At 37.4% G+C, this 18,133-nt stretch overlaps 1 protein-coding gene across 1 annotated transcript in view; it reads right to left on the reverse strand.

Moving 5' to 3' along the window:
* The window catches only part of agap3 (ArfGAP with GTPase domain, ankyrin repeat and PH domain 3), a 188,182-nt gene that overhangs the window by 87,307 nt on the left and 82,742 nt on the right, over nucleotides 1-18,133 (reverse strand). The window contains exons 2-3 of the mRNA XM_017723284.2: nucleotides 11,059-11,117; nucleotides 4,574-4,661 (exon numbers count right to left, since the gene is read on the reverse strand). Of these exons, the coding sequence (XP_017578773.1) occupies nucleotides 4,574-4,661; nucleotides 11,059-11,117 (147 nt within the window). The remainder of the gene's footprint in view (nucleotides 1-4,573; nucleotides 4,662-11,058; nucleotides 11,118-18,133) is intronic.

An 18,133-nucleotide genomic window follows, 5' to 3' on the forward strand; every position in this document is an offset into this window, starting at 1 on the left:
AAGCTTTAAATCCTGATCTGACTAGACAATTTTACAGTGTAATAATGTATGAGCAGCCAATAGCATATACTTTGTTTTCCCAAAAATGTAAGATCTCGCTGCATAAACTGATATCACTTAAAGCTAATTTCACACACGATAAGGTCATGGCTAAAGTTGAGTCATTCAAATAAATTAAAGCTGGAATAATGAATGTTTTCCCAGGGTTCTGGCTTTTCTTGATACAATAGCAAATTAATGCTGCAGTCTGCATGATCCATTTGGTCAGTGCACAACCACACAAGCTTATATACCAGAAGTCCATGCATATTCTAATGTATCTAGCATGCCAGGATTCAGAGTTGCAAAACGTTTAAAATGCAGTGCCCACAGATCCAAGCATGCACTTGCTCAAAGTCAGTTTAATCTCAGTAGGTTTGCTGAGGAATCCTAGAACTGACCAGAGTGATGACTTTGAACATAGCAGGGACCGGATATTTATACTGCTAAGCAGAAACCCCTGAAATGCATGGACGAGTCTACAGAGGCAAAGGACAGTAGAGCAGGGGTGAAAAATGGCAACCAATTGATCTAATTAAATATTTACAGCAGAACTGATTTCAAAACTCAAACAAAAACTTTCACCAACATAAATAAAAAGAACCCATGTTATTTGCATCTCCTGCCATAGTGTTTCTCAAACCAGTGCTCAGGGGCCCCACATGGACTAGGTTTTTGCTCCAATCTAACTTTACTCTTAAATACATGCTAAATGATGTCACCAGAAAACATACACCACACCAGAAGGAGCAATATTATTGGTGTTTTCCATGCAAAAAGAGAATCAATACATTTCTAAAGTTTTCATATAAAAATCCAAATTAGCTTGTCAGCATTGATAACTGTTGAAGTGAATAGCCTTTTACAATAAATTATGGCTAGAAATAAATCAGCATTATTGAGCTTGTCTTGGTGGGAAATGCCACGTTAGTGAGAGGAGATTGATGCAAAGACTATGTTGGTCTTAAAATGTGCATATCTTTCCACATTTCATTAAATCAATGAACTTTACAAGAATCTCCAAAGCAATCTGTCCAGATTGTAGGCATGAACCAATTGACCACAGCATCGCAAATCACTGATTAAATTAAATCAACCAAAAATAAATAAATAAATAAATCCATGGTTTTAAGGAGCACAGAATTGAATCCCATTTGTCCTTTAATCTTAGCTTTGTTTTGTAGCCTATGTCCAGATCAACACTCTTCAGAAGCATGCAACATCTCTCATGAAACACAGAGGCTTAAACGATTTTAAACAAGGTTCAAGCTGCACCTAAGCACCTTTAACCAGATGTGATTTATAGGTTTTTAAAGTATGAGTTATTAAACTTTACAGTTTACAGTAAGCTTACCAGTCTGTTTACCAGAAGCATGACCATGTTAATTTTTTTTTTTTTTTTGAGAAAGATGCTGTGAATATCAGTTAAGAGGCTCTTTAGCCTGTAGGTTATTACAGTTAACTTTCGTTATTACAACTAACTTTCATTCAATATTCATGATAAAAACACAGATGGTGTGCTGGTGGTACATATACACACACTACCTTGTGATATTGGCTTCAATATCATGGTCTTCGTTTGTCTACCAGTGTGCCCCCACCACAATACTAAAGTCATTCAGTCTTGGCTTACAGGCATGATTAGACAAAGCACATATCCTCGCACTCCCCAGATTGGTCAAAATTAGTGAGCATGGGGAAGAAAGGATATCGTTTCCTGATTCTGTCACCCTTGGCTTGACCATTAGGGGGCCTAATCAGGTGGACTCCTATTCAGTCCTACATGCTGTACACAAATTCCTTACCTATTCATACTGACATTCTCACAGCCATCATGCATGCGTTTCTCAAGCTTATTCCTTTAAAATGATCTGTGATGGGCGTTTATTAACTAAGATACAGTACAATGTATGTCACATTTAGGTATCATTAATAAAGTATAAAGAGTAGGAAGGACTCCGTGATAAGCACTGGTTTTTGAACACAGACATCTTTTGTTGTCATCAATAGCTGCTTTCCATAATTGCTATCTTGTACACCACTGAGCAGAGAATGTCTTAATAACAGCAGATAATTACCATCTAGCTGAGAGGCCAAGTCCCAACATGTCAGCAGTGACAGAGGAGAAAGCAAGCCTAGACATTCGGATCTCATTCACTCAAACAAACTAAAACAAGGGCAAGATTTCCCAAGTGCAATCTCTCTTTTAGTTTTATTGTTTTTCTTTATAATTACATAATGACAATTAATGCAACTTAACATCTGACTGAATAGCTTCGAGCGCATATGGTGCTGAATGCTTAATGCACTGTTTACAAGACTCCACCTTCCTACTTTTTTCTTGCAAAATCAAGGATTGATAACATGCTCCAGCGGTTTAGACCTTGACACAGCAAAAACAACCCACAATCCCAGCCTGACCCTCTGTTGCTATGGCAACTACCTGAACTACCCGCATGCTGATGAGAGTGCTGCTGGCGCAGTGGGAAATCCACAGAAACATAATAATAATAACAACAACATCAGAGCCATTTGTAAACCAACCTTTTAAAAATTGTGTTAAAAACACCTCGAAATATTCAGGGATTAGCCAGGCATCAAGTATGCTGCTGGGTGAACCAAGCAACTCCTTTCAAAAATCTAATTTCTTTTCAGAAAAAAAGCCCCCCCCCTCTCAAATATCCAAAAGTGGGCTTGGCAGTATAGCTCACTTATTTGTATTGTAAGCTCTGTAAGACTCAGATGAGGTGAAATTGAGAGCTTCCAAAACAGAAAATGCATGGAGAACTGGTAAACACTCCCACAAGTCAAACATAAGATTTAAGTTCAATCTGTCTCACAACTGAAGAGAGTGAACACAGAAATTGTTCAGTGGTGGTGGTATAAGCCAAAGTGAAACACACTTTAATTTTCAAAGACTCAATGAATAAATGTGCACACAAAGAATACAAACTAATTTTTTGGGATAACTGAGAAATCTAAAATTTGCCAAATTTGCCAACACTTTGCCAAAGTTTCAGAACAAAGAGAATGCAAGATCCAGCTCTTTTTCTCACACTCAAATGGCTGCATGTCTATGCATAAAACAGCCCGAGACTGAATTCTGACTAATTGTAACATTTTTAGTCTGGCTTGTGTGGTTTTGACTAACTGTCTATGTGTGAAAATTCTCTAAACTCAAAGTATCTGTTCAGGAATCTGCAGAACTCAGAAAAGTCAGTATTCTTTTTGGGAAACCTGCTTTCAGTTTTACAAAAAAAAATTGCAGGTGTATCTGTAAGGAAATGTTTACACAACTCTAAAGTTCAGTGTTTTTGCTTCTCATGACCAAATTAATCCCAAATTCATTTAAGAATATTGGAGGTCTGGACTCTGGGATGGCCAGTCCATCGTTCTGAGATCACCAGCAACTTTTTTGGTTTGCAAATGTCCCTTTGGCACAATTCATTTTATCAGGTACAGCTAAACGTTCAAGGTTGTTTGGAGTCCCTTTCTCTTTATATCCCCCTCCCCACTTATTATCCTTTCACTTATACCATCCTTATGCAAGTGGACCATCTACTCTTAGAAATCTCTCCAGAAAATGAGTAACGTGTACGTTAAGGCTGTTTTGACTGAAAATTAGATAAATGAAGTGTGGTCTCTAACTTTTGCATCGTGCTGTGCATTTCTTTAAATTACAACAAATGTTAAAGTGGTTGCTTTTATAAATATTATAATCTACAGTAAGACCAGAACGATTGAGCAGATGATCAAAAGTTCGCTTGCAGGAAGCACAACCTCTTTTTGAAGCAAAAGCACCGTCACATGACAGTTTAGACCTATTTTTTTCATTGTGATGCAATATGATAGCAATAAACTGTTGATATTGTGCCAGATGACTGAAAATTCATTATCCGATGAAGTCGGATACGATAAGATGGTGAATCCTCCCAGCAATCCTTTTCTGTCACTGATCTCTGAATCTCCATGGCGACAGCTGTACGACTGGGAGAAAGTTGAGAACTTGGGCTTTTAAGAAAAACGTTCCTTTGATGGAGTGCTGCAGAAAGAACTTGTCTTTGCAAGCAGCTGAAGAAACAAATAAGTGGGTCTCATCAGGACAGCAAAACAGTCTAGGCAGGTTGTGAAAACTAAAAAAACTAAATGAAGTGGAAAGGAAAAAAGCGTAAAAGTAATGGAATGAGTATGGGGTGATGCAGTTTCTGATGAAAACATCACAAAGCAGTCTATGACAGACTTATATGAAACACCATACTCAGTCTCAATGCATGTACCGCATGATTTTTCAAACCACAGAACTTCATCTTTTCAGAGACGAGCTTTGCCTACAGATTTCTTGCAAAGGTTTGACTGCAACTGATAAAACATTTAAACCTGTTTATGTTCTGCCCAGAAAATGAAAACACCTCCAAGTATTCACGTATAACAAAAAGGCACACGAACAGCTGACCATCCAAGCTGGTGATCTGGTTATTTGAGTGACCCCTATATACCACCCACATCTGTTTCTCCTTCCTCCCTGCTCACTCACCCTCCGGAGACTCCTCCTGGACATATGTCCCCGTCAGGTACCGGTGCACCAGGGCTGACTTCCCACTGGAGAGGTTACCAACGATGCCCTGCAAAGAGATGTAGAAGCAACATTCAGGTCGCGTAGCTGCAGAATGGTACAGAATTCAACTCGGGGAGTAACATCATTTATTAATGTTTTCCACTGCTGCTGTATTACACATTTAGTTCATGCACGGTTTGTGTCAGTCATCCTCTAGCCCTTCATTTATTGATTTCTGACCACAGAGCTGCAACTTGGTTGGATATTTTTTGCATGGGAGACCACTATTAACCTAACAACGACACTGACATGACAAAAGTCCAACACCATATGATAATCATACCAGCACCACACACAACCACACCACTATCATCGCTCAAATAATAGTAGTCCTGTGGTCAAAAAATGACCAATAATAAAATCAGTCAGCAAACAAATGGTAGGGATGCATGATCACGCATGATCGGAATCATGTTAATATCAGCAAATATATGCTATATGGCATTTATTGTACTCTGGAATAGCAGAAGTTAGTGATATAGGGCTGCTGCACTAAAATGTTTGCATTTTATTCCTTTAACTGCATTTGACAACTCATTAAATTATATATTCCTCTGTAATGCTAATTAAGGCGAATCTAGTGTCAAATTATACACTGTAAAATTTAAGTATTTGCATTGGCAAATATGTAAATGAAAAAATATCAGACATTGGCATCTGCCACAGGTTCCCCTATCAGTGCATAATTAACAAATGACAAACTGATGACAACAGGTGATCCACAGTCTGTAACTGCACACCTACAGTGCAAAGGTCTAAGGCACCTAAGCACATTACTCAAAATATTATTGTTTAAATTCACCATACATCAGTAAAACAATAAGAAAAAAGTCCCAAGAATTTCTTCTTTTGAAAAAGTTGATGTTTAGCTATAGATGTTTTGTCAATTCCCCCAGCCATCACAATGGTTTCTTAAATTCCATCAACATTTGATTTATTGTAATGCAGAAGTGATTAGCTATTTAGGTAAATAACCACAACTGCACTGAACCTTTACAATAACACAAAATACAACAATCTTTTGACTTAATATTTATACAATGCAGTTAACAGCTGAAAATGTACTTTTGAGTACATTTTTTTAAAGACTGAAATCAAAGGTGAGGGACATGAATAAAACTAGCAATTTTGGCACAAAATATGCTTCATAAATAACCTCAGCTCTTTACATGTAGCAATCAAATATGTGAAAATTTCCCATGGCACTATTAAACTACTGTATTCATTTTGCTAAAAAATATAATTAATATATTCATATAAAATATATTAATATATTCAACAATTCACTGCTGGACCTAAAAGTGCTTGTAGTTGTAGAAACACCCTAATTAATCCAAAACAAGTGTGCATTTAGATAACCAGAACATCTCACCACGTCCATCTAATAAGAAAAAAAGAGGGCTAAAAGATGCAACTGTCAGTGCAATGCAGTGTTAAGAGGTTTTCTTTGACTTTAAAGGCCCTTTCTGTTTCTCTCTCTCTCTCCATCAGCAGCATTTCTCTCTCACCCCAGGGAGCCTCCATCTTGAAATGGGGAAAAGAACAGTTTCATTAACTGGTTGAGCCCAACAGATGGAGAAGTTTCCAAACATGAAGAGAAGAGCATCCTTTGCCTAGTTTGGAGCCTTTTGGTTTTTGGCTTGTTTCACACTCACTCACACACACACACACACACACACACACACACACACACACACACAGACACACACACACACACACACACACACACACACACAGAGACACACACACACACACAGAGACACAGACACACACACAGAGACACAGACACACACACAACGTGCTGGTCCTTTAGAGCAGAAAGGCTTCAAGCCCTGATATGGACAGACAGATTGCTCTTAAACTGATTTAACACTGGGTACTTTAATACCAACAAATCTAAGTTACACATTTGCTGATACAAGTATCTTCAGAGAAGTAAGATGTTCAATTGGGGCTGAATGATTCTCGGTTAAATAGGAAAACACATTAATTTTTTTTTTGCTTAGAATTTCATAAAGAACATTTTAGCTCTAGAAATAGCTGTTACAAACACATAGGTGTCAACCAATATGATTTACTTGTATAAAACATGGCTGTGTCAGTTTTGGGGGTACACAGGTACACAGTTCTCTTGTTCTGTCAGCTCATCGCAAAACACAACCTGATACTGTGCTCTCTACTTTTGATTGTGTGTCTTTTGTTGTGAAACCTTTTTTTTGCAAAAGCATTGTACGTGTTCTAATATGTTAAGTTAGGTTATTAGAAGAATGTATCACAAAACTGGAAAAATGACTACTGTTGGTAATTATTTTAATAGTAGAAATGTTCTATAAGGCTATCAATCAATTTTTACAGTTTGGTGGCTCTGAGTGCAAGTCTGTATGAAACAGACCTAAACAACTGTTTTACAAAACCATTGTAGCCTATAAAGAGCCTCCTATAAAAATGCACAGGTATGTGTTTAAAGCACTCTATGGTGGAGCTGCTGGAGTAGCAAATTATGGTGTCTGAGTGAAATGCATGCAAAACTTTCAATATTTGTTTAATACATCACTCACAATAATAAAGAACAGGCCTGACTCCTGGTATCAGGCTAACTTAGATATCCTTCAGTTAGTCTATTTCAAACTCTGTGTGTCACTAAACATATCAACAGCACAAATGAAGCTAACATGAACTTGTTCCATACCAACAGCAATGCGGCATGGCAACTAATTGAGAATGCGAGTGACAAATGCTGCAGGGCATTTTGTGCATGCTTCTGGTGGCGCGCAGCCCATGGTAAACTTTATGCTTTGACAGTGGCAACAGCACGTCCCTTGCAGCATCTTGTGTGCGACAGTTGAGGCAGAACCCCTGTGGCATGCGGGCAGTGTAAATGCCCACATTGAGAACACAGGAACGCGTTGAGAGCGGCAGCAATGCATAAGTGTTGTGGTTACCATTTCTGATCTAAACTGCACACCACTTAACTCTGATGGAAAAAATGCCCAGTTAAGGCAGTGATGTGCCCACCATGGTCGGCATGCTACCATCACGGTTACCAGTTGATTTTGTGCAGCCCTATGCATAATGTTCCAGGACACACTGTAGTAATCACACACATTGAGCACCATGGAAGGAACTTTATATCTCCACTGTTTACAAAAAAACCCAAACTAAAATGCAGAGCTCAGATTCAGAGCTCTAAAACACTGTTTTTGTGTCTTCGTGCTTTCGGAATTCAAAACGTGGCCTGTGAATATTTTCAAGGGCACTGTACCCCAGCTCAGCAATGCTGCGCTGGGCCTGTGAAAATTCAATTGCATGCCTGTGACTCTGCTGCTCCGAAATCCCTGATTGTGCCTGAAAGAGGCACGCTTGATCCCCTCAGGTTTCACCGTGTTCTCACAGGACAAGGTGCAAGATGCCAGCGTGTCTGCAAAGAACAAAGGCTCCAACAACGCAAACATCCTCTCTTCCCCCTCTCTTTAGGTTGCAAGTGGATGATTAAGCCGCGTTTGGGTTTAATTATGGGGATGAGAACACCGAGCGGTCTTAACAAGACTTTAGCAGGAGCGATCCTCCAGAGCGATGCAGGCATAAATACACTCTTGATTATGCAAGTGGAGGCTGGAGGCTTCGAATGCAAAAGAAGGTTAGAAATCTCCTTCGAGTATGATTGATTTAAACGTTTTATTAGCATGTGTTCTTTTCTCATCAATGTATAAGAAGGAGTATTTCCATAAGGATCCTGTTAAAAATACATAAAAAGGCATACTAGGGATGTAATAATAGATCGCATCATACTGAATTGTATTTTATCGCAGCATATCATACCGAATCATTTCATCATAACTAACATACTAGCTTGTGGCTAATATTAGCATGTGGGTAGAGATTTAGATGAGAACACTATAAAGCACAGCTTTTATTTCTTATACTGCTTTGCGGATGAATGTTAAAGTAAAGCACATTTTGCTGCATTTCCACTGTACTGAAAATTGTGTTGAGATACAACTGTTCCATATCTAACTGAATTCTGAATTTTGTCCATTGTCTCACCTCTATGGCACGCATGCAAACTGTGAAGTCATTGTCTATTCAGTACTTTCCACATCAAACAACATATGGATCCAAGGGCAAGTCTTATGGACACTTAGAACTCTCAGTAAATACCAGTCAAGATAAAAGCCTGTTGTAATTTAATCTAATTAGTTTTCACTCACTGTTCATTGCCCTTGCTGGGAAATCATGTCAGAAATGCTTGTTTGTAGAAAGAAAAATACACGATCAAATGGAGGCTTGAACTTGATACACAATGTAAACTGAATGTAAATGTAATTCACATTCATGTATTTATGTGAAATGTAACTATGTAATTTGAGGCTGCAACAGATGGTAAATACATAATGCTGATGATAAACACAACAGACAGCAATGAATCTCATCAATTAATAGGTCTGACAAGGCTTATACTTCCCATCTAACACTACTTCGATTAAAATAAAATACAGTTAGAAGAAAATCAAAAATAAAAAATGTAGTTTTTGTCCTGTGCATTGTAGCCTCCTGACCGCACAAACACCAATTCATTTATCTAAGCTTCATCACTAGAGGTAAAATCATTTGAACAGAAATGCAAAGTTCTTGCACAATCAAACACCACAAGAATACTGCCATGTAAGATTTGTTTGTGTTGTTTCATTATCATTTTCTTGCCTTTTTCCATGTCCTGTTTAAACAGTTTATGTTAAATATTTAATGTTAATCATCAACAAGTTAATAGCTGTACTTTTTCATTTTAACCTCATCAAAATCAAAAGGGACAGGGTAATCATTATGGGAATAATAATTAATTGCAGCCCTAAATTAATAATGTAGTATTGTAGAAAAAATACGTAGTAAATACTGTAGCAAAAGGCTAAATTCAAGAGAATTCTAAGGGTTAACATTCCATGGTCTGGCATAAAAATATTTTTTTCCCTAATTTGTGAGACAATAAAAGCGCTCACGAACTTCACATTTCAACACTGACTTCATAAGAGAAAATTCAAAGACCTCTAATGATTGATGTGGATGGATCATTTTCAGGAACCGTCAACGGCATAACCTGAAAGTGTCACTCACTGTCAGCAGCACATCGGCCCTGCTGTGTCTCTATGCCAGAGACACACTAGAGTGCCATACTCAACGCTGCTGAACATTAATCTGCATTTCATGTGCAAGTTTTGTCATACAAATTGGCAGCTACTTTTGTTGCACTTTAACAGACTGAATTCCTAACAGCGCCTTTTCTGAACTTGTGAACCATTTTGAGGAGCTTGATGGGAAAGAGCTTTATTCATTTGTTCAATTGTATTCATTTAAAATTATAACAGTATTACAGTTAAGAAAAGTAATTCTGAATTAAGCCTTTATAGTGAGAATATGCATCGTGGATTATTCTGATATCGGTAATGAACGGATCAGTTCATTTAGGGGATGATAAAAAAAAATATATATATATATATATATATATATATATATATATATATATATATGTATAAATATATAAATATATACAAATCACACACACAAGAGCACACTTTACAGGCCTAAAATATAAAATCAGGGTTTCACCGTTGCCTGTTTTTTTTTTCTCCTTGAATGTCCAATGCTGCAATATAACTAGTACCTGAACAGTTATTTCAGGATTTAAATACCTAAAATGGTTAACAGAATATTCAATTATCCATTTGACTACATGACTGAATAGGTTTATGGCTTATTTTCTTTAAAATATGTAAATACTTTCATATGTACCAGGGATGCACTGAGATTTCAGTGCATTTTTTCAAACAGTGCAGATTTTCAAACATTTTGGCCAAAAATGATCAGAGTGGCACTATTGGTTTTTGTCCAAAGGCCAGAAAAGCACAGATGGGTTCAAAAAGTTTCAGCAGCAGAAAAAAGTTGGCTGAGTGAAAACATTTCATAGTTTCTATGAGGGACATTGAGTTGAGTATTAAGAAAAGGTACAATGCTCTAGAACTCCTCCACTATAGGCTCAATATGACTTGAAAGCACAGCATCCTGCTCAGCTCACAGAACACAGCAAAACAGAATATGAATGTTCTGGCTAGCAGAACGAGACTACCTGATATTAAATTTAGTGCCTTGAATAACCAACCATTCTCGGCTGCTGAAGACCCTACAATAATTTTATGAAGTTTATTTATTATTTTAGTAATTTGTTTTTATTTATTGTCAATTCAGCTTTTTCTTGTTGAAAGTAGATTTCCCCCCCCCCCCCCCCCCCCCCCAAAAAAAAAACTCTTTTGGCCAGATGTGTCTCAAATATCAGTTTTGGTCAGGAATTTTCATTTTAATGCATCACTAATATATATTACATAGGAAAAAGTTTAAGAAGCATAGCAACTTACCACTTTGAGCTCTGGCACTGATCTACTCAATGTCCACTCTTGACTGTTGACAAAGGAATCTGCAAAACAGATGATGTCTATTGTCAATACAAAAGGACAAACCAATGTGCTCATTTTTAGCTAGAGCTGCTTAGAGAACGTGTGGCACTTTGCTTAAAAAAGTACCTCACTACATGAAGTACCTGCATCCAAACAAATTAAACGATAAAATGATAATTTTCCAAACATTTCACGTCCACGCTCATGCTAAAAGGCTCTTCAGTGGAGCATCTGGAGTAAGATGATGGTGTAATTTCCAATATTTACACTGTGTACAGAAAACCAACCCATATAGTGTACAGAAAAAAAAAAACACTGATAAGTCAAAACATGCTGGAGCTTTACTCTCTTCACATAAAGGCATATAATGAGGAAGCTGAAGTGGTGTAGCAGCTGCTCAAATTAAAATTGAGCACCCCTGTAAACTGACCCTGGAGCAGTGTCAATCTGCAAAGGGATGAAAAGTTTACAGATAACATCTTTACTCCGGTTTAGGGTTCAGACAGTGTGTCTCCACAGAGCAGGTGGGGAAAACCATGCAGCCCACACGCAGCTACCGCAAACATTTCTGAGAAATGGCAATGCTTAGGTGAACTCTGGCGAAGCAGAAGCGCTTCCTGGCCTGCACGGTAACTATCATTATTTTGTTTCTCATTATTTGCCAGAACAGAAACGACATAAAAATGAATGGTGCCAAAGTAAATGCGATAAATGAACATTGTTAACTCATTAACACAGTTTCCTACTTTAAACCTTTGAATCACCTACACTGTTAGAAATAAAGGTACCATGCTGGTACATGATTCGTTCATCAAGGTACAAACAATGTATGTGTACCCTCAATGGTGCAACAGCGGTTTTATGGTCCAACTGTGTACATTAAAGTTTTTCCTATTGGAAAAGTAGACATTTGCATCTTTTTATAAACTAATGTTTTAAAACAGAACAATAAAATAAAAAGCCTGGAGGCGAGCCGGGAGGTGTGGAGTCAGTACAACTTGGAAAATATCATTTTAATTGTATAATTATGTTCCCTGACTAAAGGTACTGAGATGTACCCCTGAGGGTACCACCACAGTAACAAAAAGGGTACTGCCCCAGTGACAGTGTCGTACCTTTTTTCTGAGCCCTCTTGTTCAAGCTTAGCTTTCAAATGGCAAGTTTCATTGATGGCTCTCTTTATAAAACCACCTACTACCATGGTGAATGTATTCATCACTGAAGGATAGATGGAGGAAGAGGGAAGAAGGCTACCGGCAACATCAGTGATATCAGTAGTGCTAGCACAGAAGGATGTCTTTGGCAGACTGAACAGTACTCACAGAAGACTAACCAATGGATTAGTTAACCAGCAGCAAACTAACCAACGCAATAGCAATGCAGAAAGCTACAGTTCCCCAAAATAAGAGATAACACAGCAGTAATGGTGGAATATTGCAGTTTCAGAAAGATTTATTTCACTTGTAAATTATTGCAGAACAATGTAGTAAATTGAAAATGATTTAAGTGAGCATAAAATTTGTTATGTAATTTCACAAGAGCTCAACATGGCCTCCCCCAGCTGTACGGACAACATCAACGCAATAGTCAAATTCATCCCATACTCAACTGAGCATGCCAGGTGCCACTGCACTCACGACTCTTTCAATGCGGTTTCGGAGATCGTCCCATGTTATTGGCAGTGGCGGCACATAAACAGAATCCTTAACGTACCCCCACAAAAAAAGACACACCGTGAGATCTGGTGATGCTGGTGACCTTTTTCTTACACTGTTGGAACTTCCAGTGATTAATGCTCTGAGGTTCATACTTACAATCAGAAACTCTATTTCCTCCTCTTTCTATTGGTATGTGATTGGTTCCCAGGCGCCTCATGATTGTAAAAATATGGCACTTTGAAATCGGATTAATCTTTTTGAATCAAATTGTATTTTGACACGCAGATAGAATGTGCTAGCAGTGTCACATTTAAATACTACTAGAGATGGGCAATATGATATTTTAGCGTTATCCTGATAAATGATGTCACCATAGAGGAGGGCAAAAATGTAATACCGCAATACTTCAAGAAAGTTTCATGATATATGATATGATACACAACATCTGATGAAGTGGAACTGAGAAAAAAGAACCAGCAGAACTAGCATTTAAAAACACTAGAAAGTGCAAATACATTTTTTTCAGTATTATTTATCAGTATTTGGCATACTGAGTGCACTAAATCCAGTTATAAAGGACTAATTTCACTCTCATGATGAAACATGTATGCAGTTGGTCAGTGTTTTACAAGTATGACATGCATGAAATGTGAAAAAAGCATACTGTACTATATTGTGGCATAATTTATCATGATAACAATATATAGGTGTCATACTGCCCAGACTTATGGTGAATATGGTCAGCACTTAAAGAACATGTTTCATTACAAAGACAGCATAAGTAGTCCTACTTCACTGGCAAACACTGCACAAAGATAACTGTACTCACAGATGCTGACAGTATTTTTTAAATGTGGCAATACAGACATGCTTATAATTCAATTTTGCACACTATACTGCACTACATCCAACTAAACACTGTCCTTTAAGTAATGACAACGTCCACGATACGTTCTGAAACAAACATTCATTTTGTCACCTTGATAAACAATCACAAATAGCAATAAATATTATCATACTGCAGACCCCTGCATAGCAAGATATTGCTCTCACTAGGAACTGTAGTTCCACTCTATGTATTCAACACAGTTGTTGAATAAATGAAAGTGATAAATACAAAGGAAGCTTATTTTGTCCACTCATGTAGCAATAGCAAAATGCACTGCTTTTTAAATTAGTTGTTTAAATGTTTGCTTTTTAAAAAAATGATTTGGAGTCAAATTAGAGCAAATAAAACACATGCTGTTACTCGTGCAGTTAAGTTTAACCGCACAAAGTAATGTAATTAATCGTGATTCATTATTTTAAATCACTGGACAGCCTAAATGAAAATACTGAAAAACATTTACTGACAATTATGCAATTGATCAAATTGCAGTCATCCATGTTATTTTGTTTGGAGCTCTAAGCATAAGAGCCCTGGGAAGAGCCATTTCAATGTAAATCAACTAATTCACAAAGAAATATCAAAGACTTCAAGCAAGTTCTCACATCACATGATATTGGTAGTGCAGTGCTTTGAGCACCATGCCCACGCCCTGAATACTCAAACACACCGTTCTCAACACTGCCAGCAGGCAAACACACAGTACAAGGTCAGCAGTGGTATGAACTTGGTGAGAGTGACTCAACACATCATTTACCTACCACTGCAGTACTCTTGAGCAAGAACTGCACTGATGCAAGTTCTTCTTTGTCATTTTTGTTTACATCAAGCTGATCGCACATTTACATTGAGTCTCTAACACAACACCCTGCGCATGTCCTTTTTTCTAAGTATAACTACTACAGTACATGGAGGGATGAAGAGCTGGTGGTTTTGTTCCCAAAAAATGTGAAAGTACAAATGAACCAGCTTTGAAAACTAGGTACATATTGTCTATGACCATATTTCTGGAAATCAATTAGAAAGTTGTTTTTCAGGGCTACAACACTGTTCTTCTAGATTTGGCACACAGTAAGTAGCTCATCCAAAAATGCCATCAAAATGTTTCCAGCAATCAGTGGAAGGTAATGTTGACCGGTGACTATGATTCATAATGTAAAATGCTAACCAATCAAAAGTGTCATTTAATCTGAGGAAACAATGGCAAAAACAAACCTGAACAGCTGCTGTAAATAACGCCATGACTGTCCTAATAACTGTGTGTAAAGCTCCACCTTGGTATCTTTCGTTCAGCAATGATATCACTGGTAAAGTTTTAACAGTGAGCCTGCACAGAATCACTAACATGCAAAGAATTCCCAAAAAAATATCTCTCTCTCCCTCTCTCTCTCTCTCTCACACACACACACACACACACACACACGATCGAACACTTCTGTTTCATAAAGGTTAGACAATAAAGGCAGCCATAGCTTGCTATTGGAACCTAGCTTTATAAATGTTTATGATAAACCAATTCAATGTTAACTGATAAATAAACAATTGATTAACCAATGCAAACAGTTATAGTAAATTTATTTAAATTTCATGTTTTTTAATTGTATGTATGATGACACAATCGTACCATTTTCTCCTTCCATTATACTTTTTATTTGACTCCATATACCTAGTCTTGACTTTTTTTCGTCCAGGGTTTTTATTTAATTTTCTATTTTTAAAACTTGATCATATCTGAAAAACATATGCAGTATAAGGTATACAGTTTGACCTTAAGTATACTGTTGCACCTTTGAGAACACACCGACACGGACTGTGTCTCAATAAACAAAAATGCACCCTTTACTTTTTTACAATGTATAAATCAAAGCAAACAACATCAAGCGATATGTTATGTCCATGTTCTTTGAGAGAAACGGTGATACACAGTGGTGTGAAGAAATCATACATGGGTATGCAAAATTATAGTGAACATTGCGGACGGTAATGGATTTTAACAGCCTTTGAGGTACACTGAGCCAAAACCCAGTGATGGTATTTATGCTCATTTGAACTTAGGCTAGTAAACAATAATAAACATAACTTTACAACATAAGAATATTGAACTTCCAATAGTCCATCATTTTATTTTCCAGTCATTTTAAAGGTTTTGATGATATAATCATGGACTTGTCAGCCTTCAAGTTTGGGTGCAAACTATTTCTTATGTAGGGCATGTTTAATACCATTTGTAGCCTTTTAGGATTGTGTATCACAATCCATACAAGGAATGCTTTTTAATATCTCGGTGTATTAATACAGAATTCAGTGCTCATAAAAGGTGCACATGTCAAGTATTTTACAACATCTTTGAACTCAGCAAATCATATTTCAGAATTGTAACTTTTTGTTACAATTGTAACTAGATTTTAATGACTTGTATCCATTATTTTAGGTTTGCTGGTAAATGATTAAACAACGACATTCAGTCACTGGCCAAAAGAATTTCTCTACAAGTGATAATATACTCAAGCAGCTTTCATCCATAGCCCTGAATTAAAGAAAAAGAAAGTGGTTTCTCTACAATCCACATGAAGAATAACAGAAATCAAACACCTAATAATGTATCCAGGAGAGTCAGAGGGAAAGTGAATGAGGGAAGATGCCTAGTTTGTACCAACCGTTCATGTGGAATACAGAGGAATCTTTGTCTAGCGCAGCCTAGTGATTAGTGCTGTTGCGTTGTTTGTGTCAGTTTTCACTTCACCGATCTTGTCCAATTTAATCAAAATTATTATTCAAAGATCCAGGGCTGAGAGCTTCTTTTTGAGAAAAAGCACATCAACTGTAGCAAAGGGAAAAGGGGTGGAGAGAGAGCGAGCTTTATGTAATCACTAGACGTTTTTTGAAACAACTGGCAAATCTGTCGAGGTTTTAATGCTAAGCAATATGAGATACATGTTTCAGCACTTTATACTGTTAGAGAAATTTGTTTCCTAAAGTTTTCTATTTGTTTTGCTGTGCGATTTTGAAATGTTTATTGCAACTTCACAGGAGATAATGAGACTATGCAAGAACTCAACTGACTCGATTTCCATGCTATATTAGTCCCTCCTAATGTGCAGCTAATCCGCTGCTTGTGTTGACATGACTTCCTCCTGAAACTGCAGCTCGAACAGCAGGATATCAGAGTTGAATCTCACTCTGCCTTCTTGCATCTAATATCTCCCAGTGCTCACCCATTCTCACTGCAGGAATGACTCAGCCACCATTATTCACCCTGCCACAGTCATCCACAGACTTCAGACCTGGCCAGCCAGGTCAATTTTGCATATAGGGGCTCAGTGTGGGAATTTAAAACCAGATTTCTGCTACTCTCTGCTTACTGTACTCATATTAGTGCAGGCCACACTGTTCGTCCTCTTTCTGCCGAACTGCTGAGGTCTTTGCGTCAGACCTGCACTGAGGATTTTCTGCAGGAGGTGTGTTGGTAACCAGAGATGGCAAACACGCGTCATTAGTCAAGAGGGAGTTCAGAGGCAGAGCGCATTTCAAAGTCTTACTCCAGGTGTCGCCTGTCATTCAAAATCTATAGTTCAGACGAGTGGAAAAGGTCCTGTTCTGAGCAGGCAGGGAGCTGCAGAAATAAATCAATAATTGCATTAAATAACTAAATTTACATCACTTTTTCAAATCTTATGTGGCACAGGAAAAAACTGTTCTCACTGTGAAAAAGCCTAACCACCAGAAAGACAACAGACAATGCTGCCTTCAAACTTTTGATACAAAGACTTGACGCTAATTTTTATGTCAGTCATTTAAAGCTGTAAGCACTTTTAACAAACTTTTGAAAAAATAACACATTTTTCCCAAGTTGACACTTTTAGCTTGGTTTGACAGTTACTGTCTCAAGCATGTGTGCAATTATTGTTCAGCTAAATCGAAAACAATATAAAACAATGAAATGCAACTTTTACAGTTTTGCACAGACTGTACTACTGACAGAAAATCAAACAAAGGCTGTAACTATCATATTTTCTTCACAAATTATATTAATTGACCGTCTTTCAGTTTTGCTTTTAATTTTTTACGTGTGCATTTCCTTTTACATAAACAAATACCATTACATTGTACAAAAAACAAACAGCATATAAAAAACAGTATAAGCCCAGCCTGGAAAACGTGATTGATGCAGGACAGCAGAGGAAAGTCTTTTCAACCACCATCCTAAACTCACATTTTTGATTTTTGAAAAACGTCTAAAGCAACTACTACTTTTTGTGATTTATTGGTCATTGAACACACAACCTCCCACAGAAACTCATAATGCTGTTCACTTGAAAGTAACAGGTATTGCATTTTTGGATGACCCCATTCTTTGAATATACAACACACCAATGCATTCTTTCAAGCAAAAAAAGTGGAGTTCAAAGTATTAACCACCTTGAACTAAACCACAACATGCCATTCCAACTCTCATTCTTGCTCATCAGTCATTCAAGCTCATTTACCAGCA

Source organism: Pygocentrus nattereri, chromosome 3 (assembly GCF_015220715.1).
Source record: "Pygocentrus nattereri isolate fPygNat1 chromosome 3, fPygNat1.pri, whole genome shotgun sequence".
In the NCBI taxonomy this organism is placed as follows: Eukaryota; Metazoa; Chordata; class Actinopteri; order Characiformes; family Serrasalmidae; genus Pygocentrus; species Pygocentrus nattereri.